This window comes from Sarcophilus harrisii, chromosome 3, assembly GCF_902635505.1.
Source record: "Sarcophilus harrisii chromosome 3, mSarHar1.11, whole genome shotgun sequence".
NCBI classification, from domain to species: domain Eukaryota; kingdom Metazoa; phylum Chordata; class Mammalia; order Dasyuromorphia; family Dasyuridae; genus Sarcophilus; species Sarcophilus harrisii.
The window spans coordinates 191,644,537-191,664,070 of NC_045428.1; the positions used below are offsets into that span (position 1 = coordinate 191,644,537).

Genomic DNA, 19,534 nt, shown 5'->3' on the forward strand with positions numbered 1-19,534 from the left:
CAGTATCACTTGAAGCCAGATATGTCTCCCAAAAAAGTCACTTAAGGCAGGGATTAAGGCTAGGGAAATCTTGAATTGCACAGTATTTGAGGCGGTTGAGGCACTTTAAGATCTAGCTTTGCAGGAAAATTACCATCAAAGGGAAAAAGAATCAGAAAGTGAGCAATAAGTGAACATGTCATAGGGTAGGGCAGGAGGAGACTGAAATGACCAAAGAGCTCAGGAACAAGAAATCTCAATTAAAGGCCTTAAGCATAAGTAAATAAGCCAATAGGGAAGATATTAATAGCAGAAGGAAATGTGGTCTATAGATCATGTAAAGAATTCAATCATCTATGAAAGAAGAAAAAATAAACAATACCAGATGATTTAGATAACTTTGAGAATTTCCAAAAGAGCATGAAACTATATCAGGATATCTTTGAATGGTTGAAAGATAAATAATAATTTTAAAAGCAGAAATAATTGGCAGAACAGAAAAAATTGAATTTGCAATGGCAAGTCTCACTAAAGAAATAAAAGAGAAGATAACTGAGAATGCAAATATGCCTAAGTGAAGGACAATCCAGAAGAAAAATAAAAAGCAATAATATTAAAAGTATTTTTACAAGCAAAACAAATTGATCTTGAAGACAAGAAATATACACAACTTAAGGATTTGGGGGCTCCTAAAAGAACATGACATGTCAAAATACCTACACTCCATAATGCAAATATCAGATGATGAAGGGGGTGGGGAATTGTTCCCTTTAAGATTATCACTCTGAGATTGTGTCTCCTTTGATCAGGATCTCCCAGGCTCCAAGGAGTTGAGAGAGAGTCAACCTTTCAGGATAAGAGAATCAACTCCCATAGAAATTCTAAATTCTCATTCAATTGAGGAATCTTGATCTGATCTGTCCCAGTCCAGATCTGGTCTGACTCTTGTCAGCATGATCTACTCAGGCTGTCCCAGCCCCCCACCAAGATACCCAATATAATAGCTTCCATCAACTAAGATCTTTGCAAATGAACCTAGATAGTTCACTCAGCGGCTAGGACCATTCTGCCCACTGAGAAAGCATTCTCAGTGCCAAAATTCCATTTCCTACTAGAAACTGATTTCTATCCAATAATAAACTTTCATTTTGCAACTAATAATTCAGAACGAGTGCAACTAATAATTCAGAACGAGTGAATTCTTTCACTCTAAACCTGTGATCGATTTAAAGGGGATTCTTAGCAACTCTCTTATTGCCACTAACCTCTTGACCACCAGAAATTGAGACCACTCAAACAGCATCAATAAGAAAACTACCCCACAACTTAAGACCATAGAAAATAAAGTGCCAATCAAAAGAATTTGCAGAGCACTCGAAAAAGCAAAACAATAACTATTCTACAAACTCCAAAATGCAGAGTGGTTAAATTTAATAACTTCATTGACAAACAACAAATTCTGCAGAAGCCAGTAGAAATATCTTCACATATATATAGAAAAGAAAACTGGAATAAGACAAGACTACTCTGTGACCATCAGAAATTGTAGAAAAGAAATGTTTTCCAAGGAGCAATGAAACTCAAGAAATAGCCTGAGGTGACCAAGCTTGAACATCTTGAGCTCAGCCATAAATAAAAACAAATAAGCATTCAAAAAGAAAAGGGAAGACATTTGAAGATTTCTAAAAAGAGAACCAAACCTCAAGAATTTATTTTCTTCTCAAACATTCCAGATAACAGAAATGCAAGAATTGCAAACAAACAACAGACTATTAAAAGACTTCTTTCTAAATGTACACAAGGAGACAAAAGCAAAAAACTGACATCAAATAGAAGTGATAGTGGAGAAACAGGCCTGAAATATCACAGACTCCACCTCATAACATCTAAAATTTCTGAGAGGACATAGAAATAGATATAAAGGAACTACAAAAGACATCCTGATGGATTCAAAGGGAAATGCTATCAATTTTTTTTTCAAGAAAAGCAAGTATCATATCTAATGGGTTTACACTCAGACTTCCCCCCAATAAATGTAGGATATCCATTCTATACTATTATTTTACATATAGTTATGGAAATAATAGCAACAATAATATGACAAAAGAAATAAGGTAAAAATAGGCAAAAGAAAAACTAAAATTATCCTTATTTGCTGATGATATGATGATATGCTTAGAAAATTCTAAGGAAATGTCAAAAATACTTCAACTGAAACAATAGTTCCAACAAAGTTATGGGTCACAAACCTTCAAAAATCAATTTTTGTCCAAGAGACAATCATAAGAAGGGAAATCATATTCCAAAAAAATGTAAAATACATAAAGCATTTGGAAATCAATCCACCAAAACACACACACACACACACACACACACACACACACACACACACACAAATTGGAAAGTACTACATGAAAAACCAAAGAACAATTTAAATAGCTAGGGAAATATACAGCATTCATGACTGAGTCACATAAATATAATAATAATGATAACACTGTAAAGTGTTAATTTATACTTTTAAGTGTTACATCAATTATATTATTAAAGCGATATTATATAAAATATAACAATATTCATTTTGTAAAAGCAAAATATCTAGAAAATCAAGGGAAATGATCAAAAGAGGGAGGAACAAAGGAAGAATAGTACTTCCAGATCTTAGTCTATATTAAAGCAGCAGTCATTAAAACCATTTGATACTGATTAAAAATGAAGAGGCATATTAATGGCAGAGATTAGACAAGGAAAAATCAGGAAAAAAAGGAATTTAACAATCTAATGTTCAATAAAATTGAATACATGAGTTACTTAAAAAAGAATTTCACTCAAAAACTGTTGGGAAAACAAAAAAAAAATCATCTGGCAGAAATTAGGTTTAGACCAACAATATATTTCATAATACATTCTACATAGATAACCTTAATATTAAGAAGAGAGCAAACATGAGAGTGAGAACAAGAGCAATTCACAGCAAAATCATATATCTCTTACAGTTACCAACAGCACATCTATCACCAAACAAGGGATAGAGACAATTAGAAAAGGTAAACAGATAAACTTACATGAACTAAAAGTCTCTGCAAAGACAAAATTAATACATCTAAGATAAAAAAGGAAATAGTCAAATGGGGGTGGGGATCTTTGTATAAAAGAGAAAATGATCTTTCATAAAGCAAATGTTCTCTATATATTAAGTATTGGATACCCAAAAGGTTGGGTATTACTGTTTACCTACATGTCTGCCATTTCAAAATACTTTTTCCTTCCTTTCAGAAAAATTTTCCATCCTTTTGTTTCTCCTAAGAGTCCCTGAAATCAATTTAGTAAATCCCTTATGAGGATATATACTGAACTTTGTCTCAATTAATCAGATATCATACATCCCTCCACAGGAGCAGCATCACACAAAACATTCTAGGTTTGATTCAAACTAGCTTTCATGTAAAGTGATTCTTTTGGATTAAAGCATCTTTAAAATCCACATGTAAGGTAATTCCCTATCCCACTAAATGCAAATTAGTGTTAGAGTATTCTGAAGTAAGGAGGTCCTGTCAAGCAGTATAAAAAGTACAATGCTTTTTTTTTTTTTTTTAAAGAAGCGTATTTGCCCAACGCTGGAACATTTTTTTTAGAAAGCAAATTTCAGGATGTTCTAGTTGGGCTTAACTTGGGCCAGTTCTGGTAATCTAAATTTGATATTGTACATCAGTGGTGTTAAATTCAAATAGAAACATGTACTGCTTGACAATACTTCCTTACTTCAGAACACTCACTTTAGGAAAAAATATTTTGAAATGGAGAGCTGGTCAAGAATTTCAAAGGAATTAATGAAAAAATGCAAATGAAGGTGGCCTAGGTGTGCCAATTCTAAAACGATATTACAAAGCAGTAGTCATCGAAACCATTTCCTATTGGTTAAGAAATAGAGGAGTCTATCAGTGGAACAGATTAAGTTCACAGGACAAAGTAGTCAATAACTATATCTATCTAGTATTTTACAAACCCAAAGACCTCCATTTTGGGGATAACAACTCACTATTTGACAAAAATTGGTGGGGAAATTGAAAATAAGTAAGGCAGAAACTAGGCTTTGACCCTCACCTCACACTGTATACCAAGATAAGGTGGAAATAGGTCATGATTTAGATATAAAGAGTGATATTACAAGCAAATTAGAAAAACAAAGTATAGTTTACCTCTCCAATCTGTGGAGAAGAAAGGAATTTCTGGCCAAAGAAGAACTGGAAATCGTTATTGACAAAAAATCGATAATTTTGATTATATTAAATTAAAACTTTGTCTTTGTACAAAGAAAACTAATGTAGACAAGACTAGAAGGGAAGCAATAAACTGGGAAAACATTTTTACATTCAAAGCTTCTGATAAAGGCCTCATTTCTAAAATATATAGAGAACTGACTCGAATTTATAAGAATTCACGCCATTATCCAATTGATAAATGGTCAATGGATATGAACAGATAATTTTCAGATGTAGAGATTAAAATCATTTCTAGTCCTATGACAAGGTGCTTTAAATCACTATTGATCAGAAAAATGCAAATTAAGCCAACTCTGAGGTACCATTACACACCTCTCAGATTGGCTTAAGATAAGAGGAAAAGACAATGAGGAATGTTGGAGAGGATGTGGGAAAATTGGAACACATACATTATTGGTGGAGTTGTTAACTGATCCAACCATTCTGAAGAGCAGTTTGGAATTGTGCCCAAAAGGCTATCAAACTGTGCATACCCTTTGATCCAGCAGTGTTTTTACTGGGCCAGTATTGCAAAGAGATTTTAAAGGAGAGAAAGGGACCCACATATGCAAAAATGTTTGTGGCAGGTAGTGGCAAGAAACTGGAAAGTGAGTGGATGTCCAACAATTGGAGAATGGCTGAATAAGTTATGATATATGAATGTTATAGAATCTTATTGTTCTGTAAGAAACAATCAGCAGGATGATTTCAGAGAGCCCTGGAGAGAGTTACATGAACTGATACCAAGGGAAATAGCAGAGCCAGGAGATCATTGTATAAGGCAACAACAAGATTATATGATAATCAGTTATGATGGATGTGGCTCCTTTCAACAATGAGATGAATCAGGCCAATTCCAATGATCCTGTGATGAAGAGAGCCATCTACACCCAAAGAGAAGCCCAAGGGAACTGAGTGTGGATCACAACATAGCATTTTCAATCTTTTTGTGGTTTGCTTCCATTTTATTTTTTCTCACTTTTTTCCTTTTTGTTTTGATTTTTCATGTGCAGCAAGATAATTGTATAAATATGTATGCATATATTGGATTTAACATATTTTTATTATGTTTAACATATATTAGATTACTTGCTATGTAGGGGAGGGGGAAGTTTATACTCCTTTCACCCTACATCCTTACTACCAACATTGATATTCAAAAAAAATAATACTTTCAACTAATCAAAAATAGCAAGTTACTACATATTTTGTGTCCTCTATTTAAAAAAAGTCAGAAATTGAATACTATATTTGAAAAATCTAAAGTATATTTCTGGAGCAAAAGAGAATGACCATTTAGTTATATGAAAAACAACTTCTAGAATTATTTGATTCCTAGCAATAATTAGACCAAAATTTCACTTTAATAGTAAGGTGAGAAAATTTATTTGTTCTTTTTTGGACTCCTGTACTGATTTCTTTGGGATCTGAATCTAATTCCCAAGGACCCATGCTAATCTGCCTGTGTGAATTAATCAGGCTAATTGAGAATTTCCCAGTAGCATTTCATTAGTGTAGATGATTCATTTTTTATTACCAGGAAACAGAATATGCATATATGAAATGTAAAACTGAAAGCCAAAAATGTCACTCACCTTTGTGTAGTGGGTATTCCTTTGCATTCTCCTGAGAATACCTGCTACCTAGAAACACCACAAAATAGAAACAACATTGCTCTGCAAAACAGTCCTATAGCACTAGTACTTATTGTTGCATTACTATCAATGAATAACAGTCATGAAGTAGTTATAAATTATGAGCTGATTAAAAAATTAAAACCTCTGTACTGTTTGAGGTTAGAATTATTAACTTTAGAAAGCAATTCTGTCTGCTGCTATGATTGGATATTAAGAATCTGATCCCCCCAAAAAATTTTTAAAGAATAAGTAAAAGGGAGGAGAAAATAGAGCTTAAACATAGTGAAGAAAACTGGAATAAAAGATTAGAACCAAAGAATACTAAGATTGAAGCAGAGAGGTAAATCAAAGCCTCTTTAAATTATAATGAAAAAATACAGAAATGTAATTTCAAAATGTAAATTAGGTCATTCATAAGAGAACATCGATAGCATATTTTCAACCAATTGCTAGAGGAAAGTCGATGAATAATATTAGAGATATTTATATGACCCACAATTCTCTGTATAGTGTTTGCCTAACATAATGAGGCAGTCTTATGAGTATGGGATTTTATAGTCATATCATCATTTTACTATGTTAATGTTATAGTTTTATTGAATGAATAATAATATTATATAATACTAAATGATCATATTAATAATGTGCATTAATAGGACAATCAGCTTGTAGATAAAAAGATGTTCTCAGATTTGTCTTTGGGTTTCTTTTTACTTATATCAAAAACTTGACATTAAAATTTAATTTTAAAAATTCAAATCTTATTTCATTAGGCAAATACTGTATGAGAAAAAGCTCCCACCTCCTAAGACAATAAGAAAAAGGCACTCTTTATTCTTTGAAATTCAAGTGAAAATTACTTTTGTGTCACATTTTTCCCCAAGTCACTTTTTTTTCCCTTAATATGCATCCAATTCACCTCCTTCTAACCTTTAACAATTGACTGAATAGCACTTTAGGATGCAAAGAACAAAAACTTCAAGTTGAGAAGCTTTCGTCCTACTTTTTTTTTCATCCTTCTTCATTGAATACATTTATATAAAACATCCTGGGAAAACAAGATAAAAACTCCTCTATTAATACTAGAATTTTCTAATAAAATAAAACTTTGCAGCTGAAATGACAAAGAGCTATTGTCTTTTTGATTTGGCTGGGGATCTAATATTTTCCTAAACTTTTTTCCAGAACAAGTTTAATAAATCAACCAATAAAAAATGTATTAATGCCTACCAGGTGTCTGACAATGTACTAAGTACTTGGGGATACAAAAAGAGCAAAAGACATTACCTGGCTTCATGACAATCATAATCTAATGAGGGAGACAACATGGAAACAACTATTTACAAACATGCTATATACAAGATAAATAGGAAATAATTAATAGAAGAAATGCACTAAAATTAAGAGGGGTTAGGAAAGGCTTCTTTTTAAAAGAGAACTCTTAGTTGGGGATTAAACAGGCCAAGTTGAGGAGGTATTAGGTTACCCAGGATATAGCCAGAAAAAAAAGTGCCTGAGGAACAAGAGATGTAATGTTTCATTTGCAGAGCAGCCAGGAGGCCAACATCACTGTGTAGGAATATCTTTCAGGGAGTAAGGTGTAAGCAGACTTGAAAGATAAGAAGGGTCTAAATAATAAAATATGTTGAATGTCAAATCATGAAGAGTTGAGGATGAGTCTTAAGTTGAAAGCCTAAGAAACTGTATAGATGGTGTTGCCCTCTATAGTAACAGGAAAGGTAGAAGGTAGAGAGGATTGAAGGAGAAAGATAACGAGTTCTATTTTGGACATGTTTTGTTTAAATTATCTATGAGAATCCAATTCTTATAATATGTTTTCTGAAGGTTTTCCATTAATTTCCGGATGTTTTTATTGGCCGGTATCTTAACTATCTAAAGAAATAATAGTTTTCATTTCTTCGCCTGAATTGCCAAATTATCTTTATAAATCATTTAATGTGTCTCATCATCTTCCTTATATCCAAAAGAAAGAAGTATAATGACCTATTGAAAGTAAAAGAACCCTGCCATTTAATAGCCATGTCATCTTGGACAAGTCACTTAACTTCTGTAAGCATAATTTTCCTTTTCTGTAAAATCAGAGGGTTAGACTTGTTAGACACTTCAAAAATTCTTCTCAATTCTAATAAATCTATACTTCTGAAATATTGAAAAATTAGAATAAAATTTAAGGTTATTTACTGTCAAAAGAGGTCAAGAAGAGATAACAATCATCAGACTCCCTGAAAATCATGACCAAGCAAAATAGCTCATCATCAAAATTAAAGAAATCAAAAAGCAAACTGATCAGATTAAATATAACCAGGGTAAAGTGAAAATGGGAAAAGTCCACTGCCCAATTCCTGAAAGAAATTTCTAACTGAAAACCAGGACTATCACAGTCAACATCTAGAAATTCTGTGTCATAGGAAAAAAAAATTGCAAAGCAACTAGAATTCAAATACTAAGGAACCAGAGTCAGGACCATTGAAGATGTTTCTCTAGTGTACAAGGACAGAGTGATGGAAGCAATCCAGTTCCCAAAAAGCAGGCAGTAAAGTGGTTAAATGTCTGTAAAAAATTTAAAAACAACAAAATTAATTAAATTTCTTTTTACATCATCATACATTGGCAATTCTAAACAATGACAGTGATTAAATATTACTCCTAAAAAAATCTTTTGTTCTAAACAAGTGCTATATGATCATTTAATTTTCCTACTTTCTAACTTCTGTTGATGGGATCATCTTTGAATGATTCAGTTTCTAAACTTGGAAGTTATCCTTGATTTCTCCCTGTCCCTCACTCTTTCTTCACATATAACCAGTAGAAAGGTGTAATGGGCTGAGGTTTGAGTTGATGCACTGAGGTCCCAAGTACGTGAGGCTAAATAGTAATTGGGCTATACTCTATTAATATACATGATTGGATAAAGAATGGTCCCTGCCCACTCTCTGTGCAAGTCCTGATGTGTTGTATAGGAAATGACGATTTTGGTGGGTGGAGGCAGAGAGAGACAGGAAGAGAAACTGGGAGAGATTGGGCCTGGGTTCCACACTCCTAGCTGCTGGTCATGTGGCTGCTGATCTAGCTAGCTTCTTGACTCAGCTGCACATATTGCTATCGCCGATTATCTTCCACCTCTGATCCTTCTTCACTGAGAATAAAGACTGACGATTTTCCCCTAACCTAAATTCCTGGCTCCTGCTGATTTAAAAATACATGGTCTTCACATTTGGCGCCCAATGGTGGGAACTAAGGACTGAAGAAGTCTCCGGTGACCAGGAACTTGGGTGAGTATTGTTAATAGACAAACAGGGAACTTATTTTCTTAAAAACTAAACCAGTAATCTTTTTTTTTTTTGGCTAAAATGGGACAAATGCTAGCTAAAGACTCTCCATCCCTGCCCCCAACCCCTTCAACCCCTTCAACCCCTTCAACCCCACCCACGAGTGGTGCTATAGAAAGCATGCTTAAGCTGACAGAAGGACAAGGGTTACTTATAACTTGGGAACAGGGAGCTGGACTTCTGGGTACATTAAACCGCATCTCCCCTTGGTTCGTAGAGCAGGAGCAGATCTCTCGAGATATCTGGTCCCTGGTTGGACAACAGGGGTCTGCATATTACAATGAAAACGGTCCTCATTCAATTTCCATCGAGGTATTTTATTTATGCAATATAATTCAGTTAGCATTAAGAAACCCTATCCCTAGAAGAAAGAAAAAACCCATTGCTCCCGCTCAGAGTAGCCAAAGAGGAAGGTCTGATATTAAGGAGGAAGGCAATGAAGAGATTAATGACAATATACCCACAGGGCATGGAGACTTAAGTGAGCAAGGATGTGGTGACTTTCCACCTCAGGAGGCAGCTTCATCCCCACCTCAGGAGCAAGTGATTGACTCTCTTCCATCAACTCCACCCTCCAGGATGGAGGGAGGAGGGGCAGTGGGGGGGGGGGCAGTGACAGCACCAGCACCTCCCCCCCAGCATCCCCAATATCCAATTATGAGTAGATTACAAGAGGGCTTAATGAAGGCCAAAGAAAAGAGCGTGGACGTTAGGGAGCTCCAGCCACATATCTTTCCTGTAATTTCCCAGTTTAATGACTCCGGTCAACAAAGTTGAAGATATGCCCCTTTTAACATAGAAATCATCAAAGACCTAAAAAAGGCTTGTACTCTTTATGGGGCTACATCAGTTTATGTTAAGATGCTATTACAAAATTTGGCTTTTGAAATCTTGACTCCTAATGACTGGAAATCTATAGCAAGGGTATGCCTAGAACCTGGACAAAATTACATGTGGCTTTCTGAATATAGTGAGCTCTGTAGGATACAAGCCCAACAAAATAGTCAAAATGCTGTTCATGCTGAAATCACCTATGACCTACTAACAGGTATAGGTCCATATGCAGACATCACAGCACAGATTAATTATTCAGTAGCAGCATATGAGCAAATTGCTGCTAATGCTATCAAAGCGTGGGCTTCGATTCACAATAAAAATGACAAAGGTGAGGCCTTCACAAAAATAACACAAGGGCCAGATGAGCCCTTTGCTGACTTTGTGGGACATTTGCAGATTGCTATCACAAGAACTAATGGGGAAAATTCATCAACAGATGTTTTAATAAGGCAACTTGCTAAGGAAAATGCTAATGAGGTGTGTAGAAGAATTATACTAGGACTGCGCAAGGATGCTCCTTTAGAGTTCATAAGACGCTGTGCCACAGTGGGCACAAATGCCTTTTATAGCCAGAGTATGATACAGACTTCCCAAGATCCCAACATGGGTAGACAGGGTCCCTTCTGGCAAGGGACTTCTAGAGAGACACGTCAATGCTTTCAGTGTGGTAAAGTAGGGCATCTGAAAGCTCAATGTTGGTATAGAGGTAGAGTGAGAAAGCAGGGTGGGAGAACAAGACCCAGCACCCCATGTCCAAAATGCAACAGAGGCTTCCATTGGGCCTCAGAATGTAGACAGGTTCAGGGAAACGGGATGAGGGGCCCAGCCCCAGGGCCCCAGGCAAAAAACACTTGGGGCATGATGGCAGCCAATGGTGCACCCAGAGAGTGCCTAGACGGCCAATACCCCAATATGACCAATCAGCCAGGAAGCCATATGATGGGAGAAAGGGATTACAATTAGGGAGAATAGAGTTGTATGCAGCTGAGACAACTGAGATACTCCCTGGAGAGGTGAAATCTGTTCCTCTCCACCTATGGATCCTTTGCCTCCAGGCACAGTAGGCTTCACCATTTTACCTCCTGAGAGTACGTACAAAACAGTGTCCATCCACACACTGATATGGGAAACTGGGGAATGTGTAGATAATATCCCAGTCACCAATACAGGCAGACAATGTGGGACTTATCACCCAGGAGAAATAGTAGCATCAGGTTTACTCATACAGAATCCTAACAAGCAGCTTGGTGATAGTCACCCAGATTCCGATTTCAGATCACAAAATCCAGCAATATATTGAACAGCAGCTGTAACAACTGACCGACCCATGTTTACGATCTATATAAATGGCCTTCCATTTGAAGGACTGGTAGACACTGGTGGAGATCGGACGGTCATTAGAGGTGCCAATTGGCCCAGTCACTGGCCAAAGATTAAAGCAGACACCTACATGTCTGGTGTAGGAGGATCAATAGCAGCTGAAATTAGTGCTGCCTCTATGAGATGGACTTTTGAAGGCAAAACAGGAGTTTTTACTCCTTTTATAGTAGAAAAAATCCCCATCAATCTGTGGGGAAGAGATGTTTTACAGCAATTAGGGTTAAAAATTAGTACTTTGGTTTTTTAAGCAGGGCTGCTGTTGAAGGCCTGCCAACACTTTCACCTGTTCCTATCCAATGGAAAACTGATACACCAGTGTGGATAGAACAGTGGCCCTTAAGTAACAATAAAATTGGCCTTTTAGATATGTTTGGGAGCAGCGACCAAGGCATTAAAAACCTTCCTAATCCGTTCCCAGTGTTTGTTGTGAAAAAGAAATCTGGAAAATGGAGAATGTTAATGGATTTAAGAAAAGTGAATGAACAGATGGAAACTATGGGAACTCTTCAGCCTGGACTTCCATCTCCTACTCAGTTGCCTAGAGAATGGCCTCTTTGGGTCATAGATATTAAGGATTGTTTCTATTCTATCCCTCTGGATAAGGAGGATATGAAAAGATTTGCCTTTTCAGTGCCCAGCGTTAACTTAGCTGAGCCTTATAAAAAGATATGAATGGACAGTTTTGCCACAGGGAATGCAAAACAGCCCTACTATGTGTCAAATGTATTTTGCTGCTGCTCTTGCTCCAGTAAGAAAAACATTCCCAAAAGTTATACTATTACATTACATAGATGACATATTGGGATGTGTACCTGAGGAACAAATGTTAGAAGCATGTCTACAAAAGACCATAGAAACACTAAGGAATTACAAATTATACATAGCACCAGAAAAAATTCAAAGACATGTTCCTTTTCAATATTAAGGATATGAAGTATACCCTAAGGTGCTTACAGTTCAAAAACTCTCCTTAAGAACAGAAAAGCTAAACACATTGAATGATTTTCAGAAATTGATAGGAGATATCCAATGGATGCGACCAGTGTTAGGTTTGACTACCTATCAGTTACAACCGTTATATGACATTTTAAGGGGAGACAGTGCTTTAAATTCACCACGCCAGCTTACAAAAGAAGCTCAAAAGGCTTTGAGAGAAGTTGAACTGGCTTTATCTAATGTGGTTGAAAGAGTCACTCAAAAACCCTTGGAGATATCAGTTTTTGCCACACAAGAGGCACCCACAGCAGTCTTTAATCAAGGAGACAGTGTGATAGAGTGGGTGAACCTCCCGGCACAACCAGAACAAAGCCTTACACCCTACCCAGTGCTTGTGGCTAGAATTTTATTAAAGGCCACTAAGCAAGCAGTACAATTATCTGGGACAAGACCTGACAAGATATACACCTTTTATACCAATACACAAATTAATGTGTGTTGTGAGACCATCCCAGAGTGGCAAATTTTATTAGCCATGGCTCCAAATTTTTTACATGGGTCTCCATTAAAGATAACTAGACTATTACATGATTGGCGATGGATTCTTGAAAAAAAAGTTTCTAAAGTTCCTCTTAAAGGACCAACTATCTTCACGGATGCATCCAAACATAATATTTGTGCTGTTTACTCTCATGATCTAACTATAAAGAGAGTAGTTAGAACTCCTTTTCAGTCCACTCAGCAGAATGAATTGTACGCGATCATTCTAGCTCTTACTTATTATCCAGGAGACATAAATATAATATCTGATTCAGCCTATTCAGTAGGTGTGGTACAAAGAATTGCCACAGCCCAAATAAAATTTGCAGCCTCTAATATATATCAGCTCTTTAAGAAACTTCAAGAGCAAGTGAGAAAGCATCCAGGTAAGATCTATATATTACATGTCCATTCTCATAGTGGACTGCCGGGTCCCATATTTGATGGCAATTCAAAGGCAGATAGCCTTCTAACTATGTTGGTCAATACCCCTTTATTCCAGGAAGCCCAGGCATCTCATTCTAAATATCATCAGGCTGCTCGAGCTTTACGTTTACAATTTGGAATAACAAGAGAGAAAGCTAGAAGCATAGTAAAAGCCTGTACGGCTTGCCTTCCTTTCCACGCTCCTACACTGCCTCCAGGGAAGAACCCTCGTGGTTTGAGACCCAATGAAATCTGGCAAATGGATGTGACCCATTATAAATCTTTTGGTCGTCTGTCTTTCATCCATGTTGTGGTAGACACCTTTTCGGGATTCACTTTTGCAATACCAGCAGCAAAAGAGACAGCCCGAGTGGTCACTGAATTCCTCATACAAGCATTTGCCATTATGGGTGTGCCACAAGCAATAAAAACAGACAATGGTCCTGCTTATACTTCGAAACATTTTGCACACTTTTGTGCACAGTATAAGATTTTACACACCACGGGCATACCTTTTAATCCTCAAGGACAGGCAATAGTGGAGAGGAGAAACAGAGATATTAAGACGCTCCTCCAAAAACAAAAGAAATGGGGAGCCACAGGTAACCCTAGAGAACTTCTAAATCTAGCTCTTTATACTATAAACTTCTTGATTTTTTACAAAGATGCACTGGCTCCGGCAGACAGGTTTTATAACCCACCGGAAGGTCACTGTCCAGTGCAAGCAGCTCCACTATCTTTAGATAATCGCCAGGTGATGTGGAGAGACCCAGAAAGTGGTGAGTGGAAAGGACCAGATAGACTAACTGCTTTGGGGAGAGGGTTTGCTTGTATCTCTACAGGTGGAGAAGGAATCAGATGGGTGCCAACTAGCCATATTTGCCTTGTCCATCGCAGAGAGACGGAGCAGACCCTTGAAACAAAGGAGACGACCCAAGAAATATCGGGTGGTTCTTTTGCTGATTGTGCTCACCACTGAAAGAGCGTGGTAGTTAAAAAAAAAAAAAAAAAAGAAAGAAAGAGCGTGGTAATTATAGCGTTTGACTCATGGACATCAAAGATTGTTGGACTTCAAAACCCTCAGGAATCATTGGATTCTCTGAGCCATAGGACTTGAAAACCCTCAGGAATCATTGGATTCTCTGAGCCATAGGACTTGAAAACCCTCAGGAATCATTGGATTCTCTGAGACATAGGACTTGAAAACTCTCAGGAATCATTGGATTCTCTGAGAAATGATAAGACTGTTACAACACTTCAAAATCTGCTGGAATCATTGGATTCCCTAACACATAAAAAGACTTTTTCAGGACTTCAAAAACTCAGGGGGATCATTGGATTCCCTGACATGTGAAACAATGGACAATAGATTGGTTTTGGACTATCTCTTGGCTGCTGAAGAAGGTGTATGTGTGACTGTTGTTTACATACCCACCTTCTAGGACTTCTGGTGATCTTTTCCAACACCATGTTGATTTATATTGTTTGCTATTCCGCTACTTGTGTGTACAATTCATGTTTGTTACACCACATCGAGCCTGCACTGACTGAGGGGAGGGTCATCCCTAATAGCCTCTGCGTTATTGCTATGTGCTTGTGTAATACCTCCCATGCTGATGGGTTTGTGCATAATAAGACCCTTCAGCCCAGAAACCCGCTAGCAACCCCCACTTCCCTTTTGTGCTTTTCATCTCCCTTCCTGAGATGTCAGGGAGGGCATGATCATCTCCTTTTTAGTGCTTTTATCGCCTTTCCTGAGAAGTCAGGGAGGCTGTGATCACCTCCTTTTCGGTGCTTTCACCTCCTTCCCTGAGAAGTTAGGGAGGCTGTGATCACCTCCCCTTGGGGGCTCTGACCTCCCTGAGGAGTCAGGGATGGCATGACCACCGGTGTTCTAAAATAAAAGAAAATGGGAGATGTAATGGGCTGAGGTTTGAGTTGATGCACTGAGGTCCCAAGTACGTGAGGCTAAATAGTAATTGGGCTATACTCTATTAATATACAGGATTGGATAAAGAATGGTCCCTGCCCACTCTCCATGCAAGTCCTGATGTGTTGTATAGGAAATGACGATTTTGGTGGATGGAGGCAGAGAGAGACAGGAAGAGAAGCTGGGAGAGATTGGGCCTGGGTTTCATACTCCTAGCTGCTGGTCATGTGGCTGCTGATCTAGCTAGCTTCTTGACTCAGCTGCACACATTGCTATCGCCAATTATCTTCCACCTCTGATCCTTCTTCACTGAGAATAAAGACTGACGATTTTCCCCTAACCTGAATTCCTGACTCCTGCTGATTTAAAAATACACGGTCTTCACAGAAAGGTCTGTCATTTCTGCTTCTACATCTCTCTTATTTCTCTTTTCTCATTCCCACTGCCTCTACCTTAATTGAAGTTCTTACTTTTTCCAGTTAGAACTATTTTAAGAGATTTCAAACTAGTCACCTCACTTCTAGACTCTCCCCTCTTCAATTCATCCTTCATACAATTTCCAAAGTACTATTTATAAAGGCATAATCATGTCATGCCCTAACTCAAAAACCATAAGTGGTTCCCCAGTGCCTAGTAGAAAACATCATATCCTTAGTTTTCCTTTTAAAATTGCCTATATCCTAACAGGAACCTACCCTTCTATTCATTTCATACTACTCCTCTTAACACATTTCTGTACTGTACCTACAATCTTAACAGCACACAAAATCCATCAGAGTCTCAGCCATATAGGCTTGATGAGTTTTGTTTGTTTTCACTTAAAAGGCAAGGAAATTATCCCTGACATTTGGCCATTAGAGGGGTCTTGGGCGGAGGAAGAATCAAGTCTTAAGCTACTGATGTGACCTCCTAGCCACCTAATAGAATATATGAAGAGTCCAGCTTATGAAGAATTCATCCACTTCAAACTTGGTAAATGACTCATAAACACGTGTCACCATAGACTTAATAAATATCCATGGGCAAGGCAGTCACACTATTTATTGTGAAATGAGACTTATGAAAAATTTAAAGAAATTCTATTCAACCATGGCATGGAAAGGATGTTTTAAAAGGACATTTGCCAAATAAGGACAGAAGACAATTGGAATTGTTTCTGAAGAATCTACAGAGCCATGTGAGGGGTCAAGAATCTTGAAACGTGGGCAACTCTATGTCAGAGATAGAACAATACTAGGCTTGCAAAGGTCAGCTAGAACTATGTTCAAAAGGAGTCTACTTATATCCATTGAGTCAATGTGGGGTCACTTACTAAAGGACTACAAAATCTTTCCCCTTCCTACAGTAGCACTGATTAAGCTTGAGGAAGTAAATCCAAACTTGATACTCAGGCATTACAATGATCTCATGTGTAAAGGGCTGAAAGTATGAAAAGGTGTACTTGAATCAGACAGCTGAGCACTTAAGGCTAACTACCTATTCGATATGAGACAATTACTTTATTAGCATATGTTTGGATAAATGGCTCTTCTCACAATTAATGTGGGCTCAATGTTTGGTGTTAAGATAATCAATTGTAGGCAAGGATTAGAGGGTGGGGTGAGATAGGCCAGAGTCACTTGGCAGCAGAATGAGGAGGAGGAGAAAGATGGAGATTCTGGACTCCAGAATTGAGAAGAGATCTTTGGCAAAATTCCTGGCAATTTGCCTGTTTCCTTCACTTCTCCCCCTAAAGACCAAGGACTTATCTCGACTCTGGCTGATCCTGAGGCCTCCAGGGAACTAGCTTGGACTTAACAATCATGTTATAATTAAACAGGGCAAACTCTTTGCCTTGAAATGAGGGCAGTTGAGGAAACTAAGGATTTCACTGTTGAGCAAAAATAATTTCCTTGTCCTTAATTAGGAACATCCCATGACTCTGTGATATTCATTTTCATATGTGTTTTCTCCTGATGCAAAAAAAAAAAAAAAAAAAAAAAAAAAAAAAAGAATGCTGTGTCTTTTATCTTATGCCTTGAGGCTTTTTACCTACCTGCACTCCTGTGAGGAGTATGGTAGAAGATGGGCCCCAGAAAAGTGGGAGAACATAGAGTCATAGGCCAACAGAAGTCAGGGAAGAGAATGAGGGAACAGACTACCCCTTCTCCTGACACTATTTATACAAACCTTCAACTTTAGGGGGTTGGAAGAAGTGGTCCCAGGAAATGTTGAGCAAATGAAGTGTTAAGTGAAAAGAGAAGGAAGAGGCAGATGATGTCTTATGACTGAACTTGTGTTAGACTGTCTTTCTTGGACTTATCTACCTTTTCCCTACCTCCCATGAAGGCATAAATTGAACTCTCTGAGGCACTGATTTTCAAACTTTTGAACTGTGCATCCTAAGCAATAAAATATTTTTGCTCAGACATGCAATATAAGGAATATGCTCATTTTTACTTATTTATAAAACATACAAATATAATCTATAATAATTATATATGTATTGTGTATGAAATAAAACAAATAAAAACTTTTTTTTAAAAAAATTGAGATAAAACAATATTTGGTCCAAGAGTGGTCCAAGTGGTCCAAGGAGCCACTGGAGTATATTAAATAGAATTAATATAGACAAAATTGCATTTTACAAAAAGATAGAACTTGGACAAATATACAATTAACTAAAAAGGGAAGAGAATAGAGTTGAGATGCACTTCCTATCCCCTGACTGACTGATCAAACACATTTAGGGAAGTCAGTTCATTCCTTGCTCTCCAACCATGGGGTAAAGTCCCAGTTCCAAATTTAGAGACTCCTACTGTAGGAAATTGTCATACTCCACATTCATTCCTGTGAAAGTTTTCCTGGAGGCAGCCTTAGTCTCACTGAAATAAATAATTACTCCAAAATCTCAGCCAGCTGGTAAAAATGCAAACGTTTATTTCTCCTTCCAAATTAACCTGGTTAGTTGAGGCCTATCTCTCTGCCTGGCTCCAAGAGATCTTGCAGATTTGTCCTTAGCTTCTGCCTCTGCTTTCTTCAGCCTCCAATCAGCTCTGACTTGTGGCTTTTCAATCTCCAGTCTGTCTCAAGCTCCAAGACCTCCCCCTATTTATGTGATCTCCCAAAGGTTAACTCCGCCTTCTGGAGGGAGAGGGATTCTGGGTTATCTCCCAGAGCGTTCTCTGGTCCTCAAAGAGGTGTGAATTCAGACTAAGCCCTACATGTGTGAACTCCATTGAGTACTTAGATACTCATGAGTTCTCTAAAGATGTGAACACAAGCATTGTTTCCATCAGTATTAGCAACTTATCACCTTGTAAGGATTCACTCTAAGATGTGAACCAATAAGCACTTTATCAATTCTATTGAATTAACACCAGGATTCTGACATCACCCTTGAGTTTTCACCTTGTTTCAAGTTGAGTTGATACTAAGATTCCAACACATCCCCCCTCATCAGCCCCAAATTTATTTGCCCAAGGTGCCAGGATTCCTCTTTAAGATTCTGGATTGTAAGGATCATTCCACTCCATGAAAAAATTTCCTATAACACCCCTGAAAAGTAAGCTATCCAGTCCATTCAAACTATCAAAGGATGGGAAATCTGCTCCTCCACAAGGCATGACATTCATTTCTTGATAACTTTGCTTAAAGTTATTGGTATGTGTGTCTGTTTGCCTGTCTGTCTGATTTCCTACTTATCTGCCTGCCAGTCTGTGTCTTTAGACAAAGAGGTGGACAGAGTATAAAGATTTTAAAATTTAGTTAAAATTTTGTTTTAATTTACAAACACCAAAAACAAAGAACTTCCATAATCAAAGTAGAACAGAAAGAATATTATGTGTGAAACCTTGACTTTCTACTACAGACAATTCTTCCTTATATTAAAGCAAAATTTATCTCCCTGTAACTTTCATTCATTGCTCTTTGATGTCAAACAGAATAAATCCAATGCCCCTGTCATATAAAGTCCTTTGGATACAAGAAGATGTCTATTATAGTTCCCTTTAAAATAATAAGGTTTTATTGTATATTTTTCCTCAAAAGTGATTTATAAGTTAAGCAAATAATTTAAAGTTGAAATTCCTGACCTATTTAAGTATTCAGGCTCTTAATAGGCCCATTGGTTAGCATCACAACAATGAAATGAATAAACATGAAGGACTGTCATACTTCTCAATCTATCATTCTCTAAAGTGTTTTAGTTTCCTATTAGCCAAATGATTAGGTATCTATTGTAACATCCTGATAAAGTGCCAGATATTGTTTTTCAAA

General features: G+C 37.2%; 1 protein-coding gene across 14 annotated transcripts in view; it reads right to left on the bottom strand.

Annotated features, from left to right (window-relative positions):
* NSUN3 (NOP2/Sun RNA methyltransferase 3) overlaps positions 1–19,534 on the bottom strand; it is a 351,925-nt gene that overhangs the window by 190,881 nt on the left and 141,510 nt on the right. For 4 of the 14 annotated variants that reach the window (XM_023501300.2, XM_023501304.2, XM_023501299.2 and 1 more), the window contains one exon: positions 5,837–5,884. The exons of 7 other annotated variants lie outside the window; for them this stretch is intronic. In XM_023501300.2, the coding sequence (XP_023357068.1) occupies positions 5,837–5,884 (48 nt within the window). Of the gene's footprint in view, positions 1–5,836; positions 5,885–7,255; positions 8,450–19,534 lie in introns of those variants that run through there. 3 more of the 14 variants (XM_031958898.1, XM_031958896.1, XM_012547177.3) reach the window with 3 other exon arrangements.